At 57.1% G+C, this 16657-nt stretch overlaps 3 protein-coding genes across 3 annotated transcripts; 1 reads left to right on the plus strand and 2 right to left on the minus strand.

Annotated features, from left to right (window-relative positions):
* Positions 1–46: 46 nt before the first annotated feature.
* BESB_076130 (B9 domain-containing protein) lies at positions 47–4515 on the minus strand (the record flags this gene model as incomplete). The annotated part of the gene is made up of 5 exons (XM_029365974.1): positions 47–561; positions 1925–2048; positions 2599–2666; positions 3382–3463; positions 3823–4515. 5 exons carry the CDS (start codon positions 4513–4515, stop codon positions 47–49), a joined length of 1482 nt encoding a protein of 493 aa, XP_029217405.1.
* A 3245-nt stretch (positions 4516–7760) lies between these two features.
* BESB_076140 (uncharacterized protein) lies at positions 7761–8045 on the minus strand (the record flags this gene model as incomplete). The annotated part of the gene is made up of 1 exon (XM_029365975.1): positions 7761–8045. The coding sequence occupies one exon, from the start codon at positions 8043–8045 to the stop codon at positions 7761–7763; it is 285 nt and encodes a 94-aa protein (XP_029217406.1).
* A 282-nt stretch (positions 8046–8327) lies between these two features.
* On the plus strand, positions 8328–16453 carry BESB_076150 (glucose-6-phosphate isomerase GPI; the record flags this gene model as incomplete). The annotated part of the gene is made up of 14 exons (XM_029365976.1): positions 8328–8463; positions 9005–9087; positions 9573–9762; positions 10357–10501; positions 11163–11338; positions 11795–11886; positions 12111–12197; positions 12597–12783; positions 13056–13143; positions 13511–13595; positions 13847–14004; positions 14329–14442; positions 14750–14818; positions 16372–16453. The coding sequence occupies 14 exons, from the start codon at positions 8328–8330 to the stop codon at positions 16451–16453; spliced, it is 1692 nt and encodes a 563-aa protein (XP_029217407.1).
* Between the last annotated feature and the right edge of the window lie 204 nt (positions 16454–16657).

A 16657-nucleotide genomic window follows, 5' to 3' on the forward strand; every position in this document is an offset into this window, starting at 1 on the left:
CTTCCTGTCGGGAGTTTCCCGCTTCCCTTCCTCTCTCCCCTCTCCCTCACTGGCGCTTCCTCTCTCCAGCGAGGTCGCCGTGGGGGCGGCTTGCGCTTCGAAACAGCGCCTTGGCTTCGCGGGTCGCCACCGTGCCGCGCTCGCTCTCGAGATTTGAGCGTTCGCTGGGCGCGTAGCGCCAGCAGGAAGCTCCGCTGTCAGCTCTCGCGCTGTGCAGCTTCTCTCCTCGCAGACTCCTCTGCGCCTCCTCGTACAGCGCGAGCGACGCCAGGGATGGAGAACGCGGCGTCTGCGGCGGCTGCGGACGCGCGGCGACCGCCTCGGGCGTGCTCGGGAGAGGAGGCAGCGAAAGGGCGGCAGGCGGCGGCGGAGGGGTAGCGAGCGAGGCAGCGGGGAAGGCCGAGCTCGTGGAGAAACCGTGAAACTCAAAGTTCCGCATGATCACGTCGACGCTGAACTTCACGCTGCCGCTGGTGCGCGTCGTCAGCTTCATCCGCTCGCCGATGCGCGCGTCTAACACACCCATATCTGTCAGATCTACGCGCCGCCCCAAGAGACGCCCTGAGCGAGACAAGAAAATCTGCAGCGAGAACGCGATGGAGGCGAGGCGACGCTTAGCCTGAAAGTTTGGAGTACCGGAATACATGTTGATAATGTACGCCGTCACCGGAATACATGGTATCGTAAACTCGACGCTTCGCAGGCTACTGAGGCGTAAGTGACGGCTAAGGGATGGAAAAGACTGCGGTGCGCACGTGGAGGCCCTCCCCCCCCCGCCCCCCCCTTCCTCTCGGGTCCGGAAGGGCTGAGGCGAAAGGCCTGCAGGCGCGCGACGACACCTCTCGCATCATGTACCATACATCGGGTTTTTTTCCTGCACTCAACGACGACGTTTTTTGAGCGGTTTGTGGCATGCGCGCCGCGACACCGAGGGTCTGCGTGCGCGTCTCTATCTTGCGCACACTCTATCTTGCGCACACGCTCGGCCGCGCAATCTTGTGAGAAGTTTGTTTCTTTATCTTTCGGCTGCGGGCTACGTGCTCGAAGGTGGGCGCCGACGTCGAAATTTTTCAAGGGAGGGGCATGCACACTTGTGAATCAATCTGGCATGAGACACGTTGGGATTTTGCACGTCTCCACTAGAAGTCTTGAACTTTTGTGAGTCACAAAAAACGCCCGCACGCAAAAGCGCGAAACCGCCAACAAGCGAAGGGCGCCCGTCTCTTCAAACGAAGAGGGCACTCGCGCGGCTAAACGACACTCCGCGTAAGCGAAGGCCTCCACCCTCGCCGTCTCTCCGAGTCGATCTAGCCTTACTAGGTATGTTCATCGATGGAGAAACAACACTCGCATGCGGGGTTACACCTATGAGCATATACACATATATATATATATATATATATAAACATACACACGTGTGATATATATACATACACATATCTACATCATATGAGTATATCTCTGGGTGGGGACTCGAATATCTCGTCATTTGCATCTCAACATGCATTTATGGGCGAGAATGCCTTCACTCGCTTGCCGCTCTCCACGTCTTTCAGAGCTGTTTCTCTCACCTGCGAATTCCTCACTGTAGGTTCCTAGGGGCGTCCACGTGTGACAGAGGAACTCGTGGTGCCCAGCGGTTGTCGGAAGGCTCACGGTTCCGTAGGCAACTGCGAGCTCGCGACAGGAAATTAAGTGCCAATGCAGGCCAATTTCTGTCTCAACGTAGCTCTCTCAGCCCACAAATAGATGCTCTGTCGATTGGTAGATATAGATAGATGTAGGTAGACGGATAGAGATAGATACATACATATAAATAGACGTATATATAGAGAGACTGATAGATAGATAAGTACATATATGAGGTCTTTGAGGAGTGAGGCCGAAACACCGCCACGTTTTTTGCTGTGTATTTGTCACTCACGATTTTCGATGCTCCCGAGACTCGTGAGCTTCCAGACGGAGACGCGACACCGAGGCCAGCCGACGACAGACGAAACTGCGTAGTGGAGGTCGATGGGGTGGTTCCACAGGTACACGTCGCCGACCTGCCCACGACAGAGACAGAAAAACAAAGGGAATGGAAGCATCCTCTGTCTGAGGGCGATGCGCGGACGTGCGGTTTCAATACTCGGAGATCGCGGAGGCGAAGGAGACACGCAGAGACAGCAAACAATCGCGACTCCTGGTCGGCGTTGCTGTCGCTGACGAAGGGACTCGCAGAGGCTATGGATCCGCAAGACATGCAGGGTCGCAGGAAGAGGACGTAGAGCTGAGGCAACGAGTAAAACACGTGTGGAGATGCGAGGATGCGTGCGGATGCGTGCGGATGCGTGCGGATGCATGCGCGGAATTCAGCCATGGGCGGTCTTCGAGATGCAGGCGCACGCTGTGACTTCGACGCAGAGGCGCTCGAGCTGCGAAGAATTGCGAAGAGCGAAAAGGAAAGCTCCTCACGCAGACCGTGGGCAGGGGGGGAGAGCTATATATATATATATATGTATATATCGTCTCTACAGAGCTGTGTCTAATGCGCGAGCGGGATGACGACGCAGACGCGGGCATCAAGATGGAAAAGAGGAGAGAAAGGGCACCTACGCTGCCGTAAGCTGTCTGCGTCTGGTGGCTACGCTCCGCCGCTTTGCACAGACTGAGCCAGTGGTTTCCTGCGAACGAAGTCGCCGAAAGACAGGAGAAACTCAGGTCTCGCAAATATGAGCCCTCGAATCGGCCGTCACCGAGGCGCGGGATTCTCTCTTTCGAAGAGAAAAAATGACGGTAAAGACAGGCACTGTACGACTGACCTCTCTCGGCACACATACCTGCCGTATGCATAAAAAAATAAATAGATATCCATATATACTGTTTTACACATTCATATATATATATATGTATATTTATTTATTAATCAGCATATATGAAACGAGTCGCGTGCGATTAGTGGAGAGCCAGGCGACTACAGAAAACAATAGTCTCGAAACCATGAGAGTCCTCTTTTCACGCATGTCGCGAGCGACGCGGACGCTTCTCTGACTCAGTCCACCTTTTCGAAAGGAACTATCGAGTGAATTGCCCGTTCCTGGCTATACGGCAGCCCGTCCATTTTGAGTGTGGGGGTTTAGGGTTTAGGGTTCTTATCTGTAGCCCGACCGCGAAGGTCTCGCGCTCTCAGTCTCTCCGCATGGCGTGGAGAGACCTCGAGACGGCGCCCGGAGGGAAGGAGTGGCTACGGTAAGTAGCTACGAACGGAACCCGACTTCCACGCAGGAGCTAAATATCTAGAGCTGGAGTCCCCTGAACCGAGAGGGAATCTGCGCGCAGACTCCAATCGAGTTCCAGCGCGCCGCAGCGTCGTGGACTCTCTTCGGCGTGGGGATTCACCCGCTTCGAAGGAAATCTCGCAAAAGACTCCGTCAGACGTCTGAAAGCCACAGCCGGCCTCGAGCTCGCCGATAAAGTGAATCTGCGAAAAGTACGCAGACCGACGCCGATGGACTCTGTGTCCCGTGGACGAATGCAGGTCGGGGACAGAAAGTTAGAAAGCAATGTGAGAAGTTTTGTGAATGGCTTGCCTTCACTGAGGAGACTCTGTTGCATTGTTGATCAGCTTCCTCGCTCCCCGCGTGCTGGGCTCCCATGACTGCGGACTCTCTGTCCGACGGCCTGCCGCCCAGGAGGCACGCCCCCCTCCCCGGCCGCAGAACCTAAGCCGCGGTGCCCTCCCCCCTGCGGTCGTCTCTGCGCTCCACGAGAAACCTCTCTCTCTCCGTCTCTCCTTCCCCCCGCCGCCCGCATCTTTCTCATGCGCTGGGGCTGCCTTACTTCCGCCTCTGTGCTTCCCTGGTTGGCGAGGAAGGCGTTCTGCTGGGCGGGCGGTTGAAACGCGGCGAGCAGCAGACTGGGCGCGAGCGCGGGGGGCACTCCGGCACCAGTTTCGCTCGTACGGCTCGGCATTCTCGCGAACTTCGGAGGAGGCGCCTCTGTGGCTGCAGTGTGGCTAAAGGGCGGCGACCCGCACGCGACTCGAGACGAGAGCCCCTCCGCGGCCTGCGCACTCGGCAGAGGCTGAAGGGGCTGGCGGCTGCTGCCGCCCTGCGACCGCAACAGAGCCTCAGGCGCGGGAGCAGCTGTCGGCGGATTCGGCGGCCGGTCGGCGGCGACCAGTCGACGTTCCGCTGAGGAGGCGCACGCGCTCGGCGTCTGCGCCCCCGGCACCTGGGGCTGCGCAGAGTCGCTTCTGGAGCCCTTCTCGGCGCGGAGCGACGCCGCGTAGGCCGACGGATTTGGAGGGACCTCGTCGGGCTCCTGCTTCGCGCTCGGATGGGCGGCGTGCGCTCCCTTCTTCTTCTTGCGCACTCCTGAGGAGGGCGAGACAGAAGCCAAAGCCGCCTCGAGGCCTGCGGTGGCGGCCGCCCCGCCTGAGGCACGCCGCGGAGGCGATCGCCCCTCGGGCGCCTGCTGCGCAGAGCTGCTCGGGGCGTCCTCCGCGTGCGGCTGCGACTGCTCAGGCGGCATCGGCTGTGAGGGCGGAGAAAGTCAACAAAAAATAGGAAGGAGGCGCGGAAAGGCGACGAACGGGCTGGCGATCTGCTACGGAGTGAAGAGAAGAGAGAATGCCGAGGGACGCGAGACACCAGACCGCGGCAGATGCCGCGGGATGCCGGCAGATTCAAAAGCTTCGCTGCCTGCAGCGAGTTCATAAGAAGCTGGGCTAGGAATTCGCACAAAGAGGTGGCAATGAACTCGTTCACAGCAGCTAACGATGTGGGGAAATATGCTGTTTTCGTCCGCATAAGAAGGACCAAAGAGAGAGGAGCCGCTGGGGATCATGCGGCAAATCAAACCGGGGTAAGGCAAAGAAGACACAGGCAACTGTCTTTCAGAGAGGATGGAAGTGTCGATGAGAAGTGGAGTCGAAAACGTTTAAGCTGGCGGTTGTGCCGCCTCGGCTCGACCGAATCGCGAGACAAGACTGGCGTCAGCGTTGTCGCGCCAGTCTCAGATAAGACTGTGCGCCCTCCCTTCAATTCGCAACTCGAGAAAGGTATCGAAAACGCCGAGATATGGCAATACACCAAAAGGGGAAAATCGAACGCGAATGGATATCTGTAGCCCAGGCAACCTCGGCGAGACGAGCAAGGCTTCGTTCCCGCGGTCAGACCGCTTAGTCAAGCCTCTGTTGAGATCTTAAAACGACTCTCGCAGTTGCCGCTGCCCAGCTGAGGCGTTTCTATCTGCCGGTCAAGGCGTTCGAGATTGCTGCGGGGTGCTGGAAGTTTAGCCGCTATAATGCAATTAGGCGCCCTCTGCAATGCGAGATTACAGACGAAACATTCTACTAGCGTAGAATCTACGCTAGTAGAATTTCGGTTTGTAGATTCTACGCTAGTAGAATCTTTCGTTTGGTTTCAGCGACAGATTCAAAGGCTGGCGGCATTCTTCCTTGAACGAACAGACGGGCTTCCCGTGTGAAGTGTAGATTGAGAGCTCTGCATAGGAGAGTCGTACAGCGACCGAGCGATGGCTTTCTGTGCTTCAACAAATCTTAGCCGTTTAGGAGGAGGGCACCCACAGGGGACGCCGCGCGCCTTCATGTTTAAGGAGTTGGGCAACTTGAGACGGAATCGGGAAACGCGCGCGGAGGTTGTTCTCGACGGCAATGTGCATTCCAGTGAGGAAACGATTCGGTCCACGTACGCCTTGCGAAGAAAGGAAAGGTGGGAGGCTGTCCTTCCGGTTGGTTCGCCGTCTGACAAGAACGCAAAGCGGCTGTTTTCTTGGTACGCGTACATGCACGCGCGTTTGAACTTTTTCATCTCGACCACGGCGTTGCGAGTTTCTAGTTTTTCGGGGTGCGGATATCAGACCGTGGTGAAGAACTGTCAGTGCGCAGGAAGAAAGGACCCGCCGAGTGACGATATCGCGGCCTGCTCAAGCAACGGTGACTTATCCGCTGTCGTTGTTCACTACGCTGTTGTCGGTTTTTCCCGCGAATGAACCGATTCCCTGCTTAGCAGCATTCTTCGCACACACTCCCACGGCCTGAGTCCCAAGGACTTGTATCTAGCACCTTCATTGTTGTGTCATCTAAACCAACTAGGCGCGGACAATCCAGCACGACTTCGCAGAGATGGAGCGTCCGCCGACGACGTTTCCCTGCGAGCTGGAACGCATCAAAAAAGGGAATGAAGTTGACTCCGAACTTGATGACGTTGCGGCACTCGAAGTGTGTATGCACCATACCGGGCGCAGGCAGGTTCAGGGGGAAAAAATCGTGAACGAGGCGAACTCGCTGAAACTTGCAGTATCAGCGTCACGTTCGCAGTGTTGCTTCGCGTTCTTTTCTGCCGGTTTGACCTGCGCCGCGACAGTGTAGCATCCCCTCTGCGTATTCTAGTTCCAGACCCTGCTTTGTGCTACACGTGAGGGATGCGCGACGCAGCCCTCTGCGCTTCGTAGAGAGGCTTGCACGATGCAGCGACGCATCGTCACTCGCGTAGCTGGTCATCCGCCTGCCGATGCATCGTTGAACATAACAGTCGAGTGCAGGCGGAGCACTCACACTCATCGGCCTGACAGGTAGGGGAAAGGAAGCAGAACGCAAGATGCTGGGGCGGCTGGGCACGGCTACGACACGGAAACAAGCGATGCAGACAGATGAGCTGTTCGAATGCGTCCTGCCCTCCACTGCCGGCACAAATACCCCACCAGACGACGCAGGATGCAAGAAAAAACTGACCATACGCAGTCTCGCTTCTTCCCTTCAGTTGCTACGCGTCCTGTACCGCCTCGGCGCGCCGTCATGCAGTATAAGCACAGAGCCAATCCGGCAGTAAGAACTGCGATAGTGGCTGGTCTACAATCTAAGACATGGGGCGCGGAGCAGCGCTACCCGAAGCAGTCAAACAGATAATCTCGTAAACGCTAGATACCACTATACTTGATGCACTTAACATGACGGTCATGAAGAGCACAAGAGAACTCGGATCCGTTAAATAAAAACCAGGACTTCTGGACTCGCCACCGTGTTCGTCCACTACTAGGAAGATTCTGTCAAAAAGAACTCTCCCCCGCGACCCAGCACCCTGCGATCTATCTGAGCTCTTGTTCTACAGCCCTCTAATTGACTCATTGCTGCGGTACCGTCTGCGTAAACCGTTCACATTTCGTACTCTCAGATGGAACGCGAGAATGCAGTCATTGAAGAAATATGTCCGCACGAGCAAAGAGGGTCTATCACTCGCACTGCACACACATCTACGCCTCTCGGTTCAGAGCATGACTGCTTTTTTGTAGTTTGCTTGTGTCGCGCCGAAACGGTTTCTCTGACTGCGGAAGACGTGAGCGGCCGCCCCAGTTTCGTGGCGCGCCTCTGCACCGGCTGTGAAGTTTGACGCCGGAAGCGCCTCTGTGCGTGCTCTTTCGCTGGAGACTTCTGCGAGAAGGACGCTGCGGTGAGGAGTTCCTCGAGCTACCTCCGTTTTCGCTACCCAAGCAGCCCTGCGTTCGACGCACCACAACAAGCTGCAGTCGCGGCGGCTGTGTGCGCTGCGCCGCGGACACGCGCACCTGTGGCAGAGACACAAAACCGCCGTTTCCCCCCAACTACGCCGATGGATAATCCCTAAGATGTTGGAACAAGCCAAGCGAACGTGAACAAAGACGCTATCTCTGCTAGACGAGAGAGTGGTGAGAAATTCTGCAACGCCTTCGCCACATCGTCCGCCCTGCGTCGTCTCGGGGAACGCACCGCGCCAAGGTCAGGCGAGAGAGAGCTCCGTCCTCTGTAGGGCGTCGCCGCCTGCCCGCCCGCGCACATTTTCGGTTTCCTCGCGATTCTCCGCCATCCTCACGGCGTCCATTGCCGCGGGACGCCCGAATTTGCGCGTCTGCGCGCCACACACCGCCTGGTTTTGGAGTTTCTGCAAGCTTTCAAGTGCAGTGTTCCGCACCTTGTTCGATCTCGGCGCCGACTCACGCCGCCACGCCGCGGCCTCACCGCAGTAGTCGAGCTGCGGTGGCGGGTAGGGGCGGCAAACACGCATTTACGCGAAAAAGCACCTGGCGCGGCAGATTTAGAGGAGCTGTGGCGGTTGCAGAGACCGCGGTGCTCTTGCGGCGAGTCGCAGGGCGGCCTCGCCTCTCTCTCTCTTCTCTATCTGTTATCTTCTCTCTTCTCTCTTCCTTGCCTTGCATCTTATTTCGTGTGCTGCACGTGTCGTCCCTTTTCCGTCCGTTCGTTTCTCTCGCAGCCGAAGCGCGGCCGCAACGCCCGTGAAAACTCCTAGATCGCTCCTTTTTCCCGACGCGGTGAAATCTGCGGCAAAATGGCTCCCACACACTTTGAACAGTGCGCCAGCCACGGCAAGCTGCTGGAAGCCAAGCGCCAGCTCGAGAAAGCGCACCTGAAGATTCTTCTCAAGGACGAAGCCCGCAACGAGCTCCTCATCAAATCTACTGACCGTGAGCGGCATCGTGAGCGCGGGAAATCCGCCCGCAGACACTCGCGCGTCGTCCGCACGCACCGACCTACCGGTTCCTCCACGAAACTGCCCGCACCGAGATTTCTTCCGCTTGTTTGAGAGACTCCTCTCTCTGGTGTGTTGCGTGTCTGCGTGCCCGCGCGAGGGCACAGCCGCCGCCGGCCGTGTGCGGCAACCATGTGCAGCACGCGAACTGCCGCGGCCGTGTATGAGGCTGCGCACAACGCGGCTCTTCGATTGAAATCTCTCTTCTGTTCGCGAGGCAGCGAGTCTCGCAGTTCTCCGTGCTTGCAGTGTTTTCTCTTCGGCGGAAATTTTCGTTTTCTTGCCGCCGTCATCAGCGGAATGGGGACTTCGGGGTTTTCGTCGCCGCGTCTCTCCCAGGTGCCTGCGAGGCCGAAATCTTCGCGCTGAGCGCCTCTCGCATCGCAAAAGGAATGCGCCTCGCACAGTTTCTGTTCCCTTTATCGTCGTTCTCTCTCACTCGGGTTGGTGCCTCGCGCCTGCTGCGTGTGTTTCAGAGGGTGTCTACCTGGACTTTTGCCGCCAGAAGATGACGGGTGAGACCCTTCAGCTTCTTCTGAACCTCGCAGAGGAGCGACAAGTGAGTGGAATGCTGTGTTCTCTCCGGAGAAGGACGAGGTCCTCTCTTGGCGGTTCATAGTCCTGTTCAGACTTGCCTCGGTCGGATGGCGGTCTAGTCCGTGTTCGTTTTCTTTCAACCGCCCGGAGATCCTTGCGGGCCTCCTCGCGGCACATTTTCGACCTGCACCTGTGGGAAGCGCCACCAGTCTTCTCACATACACGTCTAATCTATATATATATGTATGTTCGTAAGTGTGTTTTGTATCTATCTGTATACCTATGTCTATATAATTGTATCTGCATATATATATATATATATATATATGTCTGTTTATATGTATGTATATGTCTATTAACGTATATATATATATATATATATCAATCTATACCTCTACCAATATGGCGATCTATCTCTCGATATATATGTAATATATCTGTCTCTCCATATGTGTACGTATCTAGGGGATATGTGTGGCGCGTTTGTCGTTCCCGACTCGCCTGCAGGTGCCTGCGATGATAAAGAAGATGTTTTCTGGAGAGAAGATCAACGAGACTGAGAACCGCGCAGTGCTGCATGTGGCACTTCGCATGCCCGAAGGCAGCGAGCCCGTCATGGTGGACGGCAAGAATGTCCTCGATGAAGTTCACGCCGTCCTGAGACAGATTCGACACTTCTCTGAAAAAGTCCGCAGCGGTGAGTCTCCGCAGAGAGCCCCTCGCGACGAGCGCGGAGAAACGAGGCGAAAAAACCTGTTAATCCTTTCTAGGGGCGTTGAGACGCCCTTCCTTCGCCGCTGCTTTGCTTCGCGTGCTTCCAGCTAAACAAAATATGTAGAGACTGGTGTCAAGCCTGCGGCACCCGAGAGCGAACGTGGAAGCTTCCCTGCGCTTTGACAGCGAGGAGTTTCCTCTTCATACAGACTTAGAGCGGCCGCAGGCAGTCCATCCTCGCGTCGAGTAGCGACGAATTTGAGACGCCGTTCAAAATCGATATGCCGTGAGGTAGCTTGCGCCTCCAGATCCTTAAGGAGACTACGCAGCAAGGCGCTGTAGAGTTTCACTGGAGTCTTCTTGTTCGACTTGAAGCCGCGATTGTTTCGGCGCGATGGTCTCAGGTTTTTTTTGTGCCTGCACACCGCGGCTCCACGGCACCTCGGGTGTCGCCCGCCGCGATACTTTTTTTCGGCAAGGCTTCCGCGGTGGGGGCGTCGAGCCGGCAGTTCTCTTCTTTGTGTTTCGCAGGCTGTTTGGTTTCTAGGTGTTTGAAGTCCCTTCTTTCGTTTTTTAGGTGAAATTCGCGGGCACACCGGCAAGAAGCTGGTCAACGTGATCTCCATCGGCATCGGCGGCAGCTACTTGGGCACCGAGTTCGTTCACGTCGCCCTCGCGGCGGAAGGCTTTGCTGCTGAGAACGCTAGGGGCCGCCAGATTCAGTGAGCTGTCTCGTTGGGGAAGGCACCTGCCTTCTCCAACGACCTCGCCGTCTCGTTCATGGGCACCTCCGCGCGACTCTGCGTGAAGCGTTGCGTGTGTGGCTGTTATCGAAGTCTGAAGTCGGCTCTGCGGCACCCGTTCGCCCACATGCAGGCGGCGCCAAAGGCGAGGATCTGTGTTTATTTTTGTGTGTTGATGCAGAAACATGCGGGAAGGGCGAGTCCAGTGTGAAACACACGTACATATATATATATATATATATATGTATATGCGTATGCATATGTATGTAATACATATACATATATATGTATGTGCATATATACATATATATGTATAGTTGGATGCGTGCACTATGGTTGCTGTGTGTAAAGTTCGATGTGAGTGGACCGTGGCTCTCCTCCTACGCGCGCAAGCGAGCTCGTCGGCTGTTGGCGTGCGCAGCGGAGGTCTCTTTCGGATGCGAGTTTTTTTTATCTTGTTCACGCACGCATCTCTGTCTCTGTGTAGTCTGTCTAACCTCGTGGTGATGCAGCATCGCAGATGCAAGCGGAGTTTCCTTTCTCTCGCGCGCTCGCGGCCTCGGTGTCGGTTCCTTTGTCGGTGTGGAGGCCGGGACTGCGCGTTTGAATGTAGGGGACTGGCGTGTTAACTTTTTTTCAGCTTCCTGGCGAACGTCGACCCCGTGGACGTGTGGCTCGCGGAGAGAGACTTGGATCCCGAGGAGACGTTGGTAGTAGTCATCAGCAAGACTTTCACAACTGCCGAGACGATGATGAATGCGCGCTCGCTGCGCCGGTGGTATCTGAACCACTACAAGGGCGACGAGAAGGCGCTCGGTAAGCCTCCGCGCCTGGTGCAGGCCGAAACAGGCGCGTCGCCCCTCGCAGTCCCCACGGGACACTCAGCGCACAGGACAGGACAGAAGGCGCACATCGCTTGAAACAACTGCGTCAAGCGGACCGTACAAAGCACACAAACAATAACGGAAAAGTAAATGCTCGCAGCCGACTCGGGGCTGAAGCAGGGGTTGCAAAAAGCTGCATATATGCAGTCGGACACGGATTTTCTTCGTGCACAGCGCTGGTCTTCTGCAGGTCGCAGGCAAGTCTCCAAAGCCTTGTGTGCTGTTAAGTCCGCTGGCCCGCTGCGCCTTCTACATCTCATAAATGCAGATATATATATATATATGCATATATATGCATAAATATAGTATGTATGTTTTTCTGCGTGTGTGCATGCCAGAGAATCTGCGCACTCGTCCGCATGTAGCGCGTTTCTTCGTTTTCGTGTAGGCGCTCACTTCTGTGCTGTGAGCACGAATCTGGAAGGAACGAGCAAGTTCGGAATCCAAAAGGATCGCGTCTTCGGCTTCTGGGACTGGGTGGTACGTCTCTTTCTTGTTTCGAGGTCTCTCGTCTTTCGCTGCTCACGGTTAGCGTTTAGCGGAAGAGGCGGCGCTCCACGGCCTCGCCCGCGGCCTCATGTGTCGGGCTCCAGCGTGAACGCGGAATCGGAGGGGGAAACCGACGCGCGTGCGCGTGAGGGAGGGATTTCTCGAGTCGCCTTCTCAGCTTTCTGACTCTTTGTCGTGCCTGTGGGGTGCTGTAGGGCGGAAGATACTCCGTCACCTCCGCCGTCGGCATCCTGCCTCTGGCGCTGCAGTATGGCTGGGCGGTCGCTCAGGAGTTCCTCAACGTAAGTCAGGAAAAGTGTTTAGGGAAAAACCGGGTCGAGAAAGTGTGCGGCCCTCGTGCTGCGGGCGGAGATGCCTCACGCTGGAGACTCCGCTATTCGTCGTGCATCTTGCCTGGCCTCTCAAGCTTCGTGTGTGTGTTTTTGTATAAAAACACATATATATATGTATATCTGTGCCTATGTTTGTATGTATAAATATATGTATACATTGTCTGTATTCGTGCCTCGAAAGCAACCTGCTCTTTCGTACGTTCGGGCAGCCTCTGCGGGGTGTGCCTGCCCACCCAGATAGATGCTTGCATAGAGAGACGGCCGTTTGCTTCTTCTGGCTCCCGGTCCACCCGGCCGCGAGTCTTTGACTGGAGTTTGGCGTCTGGCTGCTGCGGCTGCTGCTGTCAGGGTGCGCACGCGATGGACGTGCACTTCAAAACTGCCGCGATGGCGGACAACCTTCCGCTGCTCATGGCTCTCGTCAGCGTTTGGAACAGCACCTTCCTGGGGCACTCGAACGTCGCCGTCCTGCCCTACGCGCAGGCCCTCCTCCGCTTCCCCGCCCACATCCAGCAGCTCACAATGGAGAGCAACGGTGAGTCCACAGAGACCCGCCCCCCCCCCCCCCCCCCCAGTCTTGAGAAAGGCCCCTGGGCGTCGAGACGCCTTTCGCGCTCCGAGCCTGGGGGGATCTCGAGCAGGCAGAGAGAGGCCTGCACGCGGACTCTGCGGCGCTGCTGAGAGCGCGCGCAGGCGGACTGGTCGAGATCGGTTTCAGCGTTTTTTAACGTATTTTTCCCAAGGGCAAGTCCCGCGAGAACGGATTGCGTGAGGCGTTCTCCGTGGGTGCGAGGGTTCCTCGTGCAGGCAAGCGCGTCACAGCAGACGGCCAGACTCTCGACTTCGAAGCCGGCGAAATCTACTTCGGCGAGCCAGGCACAAACGGCCAGCACAGGTGGGGAAGCCAGGAAAATCGAGGTTTTTGGCTGCTCTTTGGCGCGCTTCCTTGTTGGAGAAAGTCAAAAGCAGGGCGTGGCAACGGCGGCGGCGGGCGCGCGAGCCGCCTCCCGGGGACGTCGAGTGCAGAAGGCGCTCCACGCATCAGCGATTGCCCGCGAAAGACGAAAGGAGAGGCTTCCGCTCTGTTGTGCAGTGTGCGCCCATTCATGTATCCGTCGATCTATCAGTATCTGTCTATCTCTCTTGAGAGATGAAGGGGCGTGAAGAGACGTCTGTGTCTGTACCTGGGAAGGAGCGCGCAGAGTCTTCGCTTTGGGTCGCGGCAAAGGTTCGTTTGAGCGTGTGGGTTGGTTCGCCTGCAGCTTTTACCAGCTCATCCACCAGGGCCGCGTCATCCCCGCGGAGTTCATTGGCTTCGCGAAGTCCCAGCGGCCTATCAGGCTCCAGGTAGGACTGCGGTGGCTGCAGCCTTGTGGAGAGGCAACGCGAGCAAGCAGATGTGCGCCCTCTGCTTCCTCCTCTCTACAGGGAACAGCCGCAGCGTCGCCTTGTCGCCTGTCTCTTCGCGTCCAGGCCGACGGCGTGTCTTTCTCTGTTGACTGTTGATACGCATGGAAGCCGCATGCGCGCACGACCCGCCCCCCCCCCCCCCTTCCCTCTCCCACGGCACGGAAGCCCTTTGCGCATTTGCTTCGCAGGAGGAGCCCGTTAGCAACCACGACGAGTTGATGAGCAACTTCTTTGCGCAGCCTGATGCGCTGGCCTTCGGCAAATCCCCCGACGAGCTCCGCAAGGAAGGCGTGGCGGAGCACCTCATATCCCACAGAACGTTCCCTGGCGACCGCCCATCCTGCATGTAGGCCAAGCCGCCGCCGCATCTTCCTCCACGCAGACATATATCTACATATCTACATACATACGTATATTTATATCTATGTGGATGCTGCGGCCTCGTGTAACGTTCGGCGCACCTTTCAGTTCATGGTCGCTCCTCTGGGTTTGTCGGATCCCTGCCCTCCCAACCTGTGTCGAAGCGCCGTGACGCTTGGACTGGCGCGTCGAGTCGCGGCGGCCGTCTCAACATGCGTGTTGACCGCGCATGGATTCGCATCTAGGAGCTTTGGCAGACGCGTCTGACTGGTTCGCGCGGCGCGTCTCCGCTCTCTGCTCGTTGCCTCAGGCTACTCTTCCCCGAAATCTCGCCTTTTCAGATGGGGCAGCTGCTCGCCCTGTACGAACACCGCGTCGCCGTCCAGGGTTGGATTTGGGGCATCAACTCCTTTGACCAGTGGGGGTAAGTCGAAAATTTTCTTCACGTGTCATCGCCGTTGCGGCCGCCGCCATTTGTTGCAGTCGTCTCTGCACTCGGGGCTGGTGCGTCGCGGCCTTGGAGTGCCTTCGCACGAGGCGACTGCTCCGTCGATACCGATGCTTTTCCCTACTTCGGCATGTGGTTTGAGTATTGTTAGAGAGCGTCGCATCACTCTTTACTCCTATGCACATCCTAGGCTTCAGCGCTATGCCACGAAGGATACCACACTGCCCTGAGCATCCTTGATATATAAATGCATGCTGTTGATTTGGTCTGTCGTCGTTTCCAGCGTCGAGCTCGGCAAGGTGCTCGCGAAGGGCGTCCGCGGCATCCTCCAGAAGCGTCGCGAAGGCAAATCGTAAGTCTTGGTCCCAGAAAAGCGAAGAAAATAAGATCTGTGAGTCGTGCGCCGCCCCTAATCCCCAAGCAGATGCGCGCGACTTCTCTAGAGCGACGCAGCTGCCTGCGCCTCCACGGGGGGAAATTCCGCGAGCAAACAGGCGAAGGCGTTTTTTGAACGAAAAAACGCGCGTGGAAGCCTCGCACAAGGTCGGCTGGCAGAGAACGAAGGCTGGAGGATTAAGACGAAGCGCGCGGTGTGCATCTTCATCCCTCGAGGCAAACTGGAGATTCAGAGGAGGCCCGTCCAGCTGGACCTCCGCAGGGAAGCGCATGCGCGTGTTTCTTACGGCCAAAGGTTGCCGAATGCCCCGTTGAAAGGATGGCGAAGACATTCGTCGTTCGCAGTCTTGGTTGCGGGTTGGCGGCATTAGGCTTTCGCAGGAGAGGCAGGGCGCTGCTTTCCCTCCTCGAGGAAAACGCGGACGTCGACGCACTTGGGGGATCGATCACACATGGGCGCCAAGAGGGCACAAGAATCGAGTCCCGGTGCACTCGCTTCTACCTGAACGCAGCCGCTGTGAAATGCGAGACACGACCGACGGGACTCTCTCCACCCACCACGCATACGAATGCACATATCTATACCTAGACCCTAAAACCCCATATATATATATATATATATATATATATATATATACATGTATAGATATGGGTCACTGGAGAGCATGATCGCGCGAGAAGATGAGGTTTCTCTTTTGCCGGCCGCCCGCGGTTGGAGCTTCGCGGCCGCCGTCGCCGTAAACCCCAATCCCCCTTGCGTTCGCGACGGCGCCTGTCTCTGTCTCTCGCGCAACCCACACGGCCTCCGCGTCCGCCGTTCGTCGACAAGCGCGTCTCCTCCGTCCGCTCGCCGTCGCTTGGCTGTTTGGTCGCGTCAGCGTGTTTGTTATGAGGCGGCTGGCGCCAGTCTTGGTCCGCTGCATGCGCCGGCGTGTGCAGGGGCGAGCCGCAGAGGCCGGGAGGCGAAGACGCAGAGGAGCGAAAGCGCGAGGCGCGCGCGCAGCAGAAAGGGCGAGGCCTCGTCGCCAGCGCCTGGCGGTCGCTGGCGAAGAAGCTGGACTTCAGACAGGCTTTTTCGGCCGGCGGCTGTGGAGGAAAAGTCAAAGGAACAAACTGCGCGCTTGCGTGCCACAGGGGTGAAGGGAGCGCGGTCAGAGGGGAAGCAGGTCAAGCGCCCGCGCCGCCGTACGCAGAATACAGGGCGACATCGCCCAGTGAACACAGCGCGAAAAACGCGCGAGCAAATGGCGAGCGCGCAGGCAGAAACTCGCGGGAGAGTCCGCTTAAGTCAGTGAAGGACGGGCCCGAAGGCTCGTGAGGCATGGAACGACTGAAGACAAATACGTACATACATGCATATATACATGCATGCATACGTGCGTATATTCATAAGTACGGGGATGTTTAGAGGAGGCGCCTGGAGCTTTGTTCGGATGTGCTGTCGCCCAGGCTTGGCTTCTTCGTGGGGCTTGACTGATCGTTTCGCTGCGGGTGTCTGTGTCTCTTCAGGCCCGAGGACGCCGGTCAGACTCACCTCTGCAGCTCGACGAGGAAGATTTTGGAGCATTACGTGCAGCTCTCAAAGCAGTAAATCGGGGTCCGTTTTTGTTTCAGGCTTCCACGCCTGCAGAGCTACCCCGCGTCCGAGTGTGTCCGGCGGGCTCTACGAGACAGCTTCGCTGCGTGCATCGCTCAAGAACAGTGCAAAACGAATGCGTGTGCGTGTGTGGCGAACTGAGGCTCTGCCTCCCCACCTTTGCTGACTTAAAATGGATGCAAGTCGAACGAGGGGGAG

The sequence above is a fragment of the Besnoitia besnoiti genome, chromosome VII (assembly GCF_002563875.1).
Source record: "Besnoitia besnoiti strain Bb-Ger1 chromosome VII, whole genome shotgun sequence".
In the NCBI taxonomy this organism is placed as follows: domain Eukaryota; phylum Apicomplexa; class Conoidasida; order Eucoccidiorida; family Sarcocystidae; genus Besnoitia; species Besnoitia besnoiti.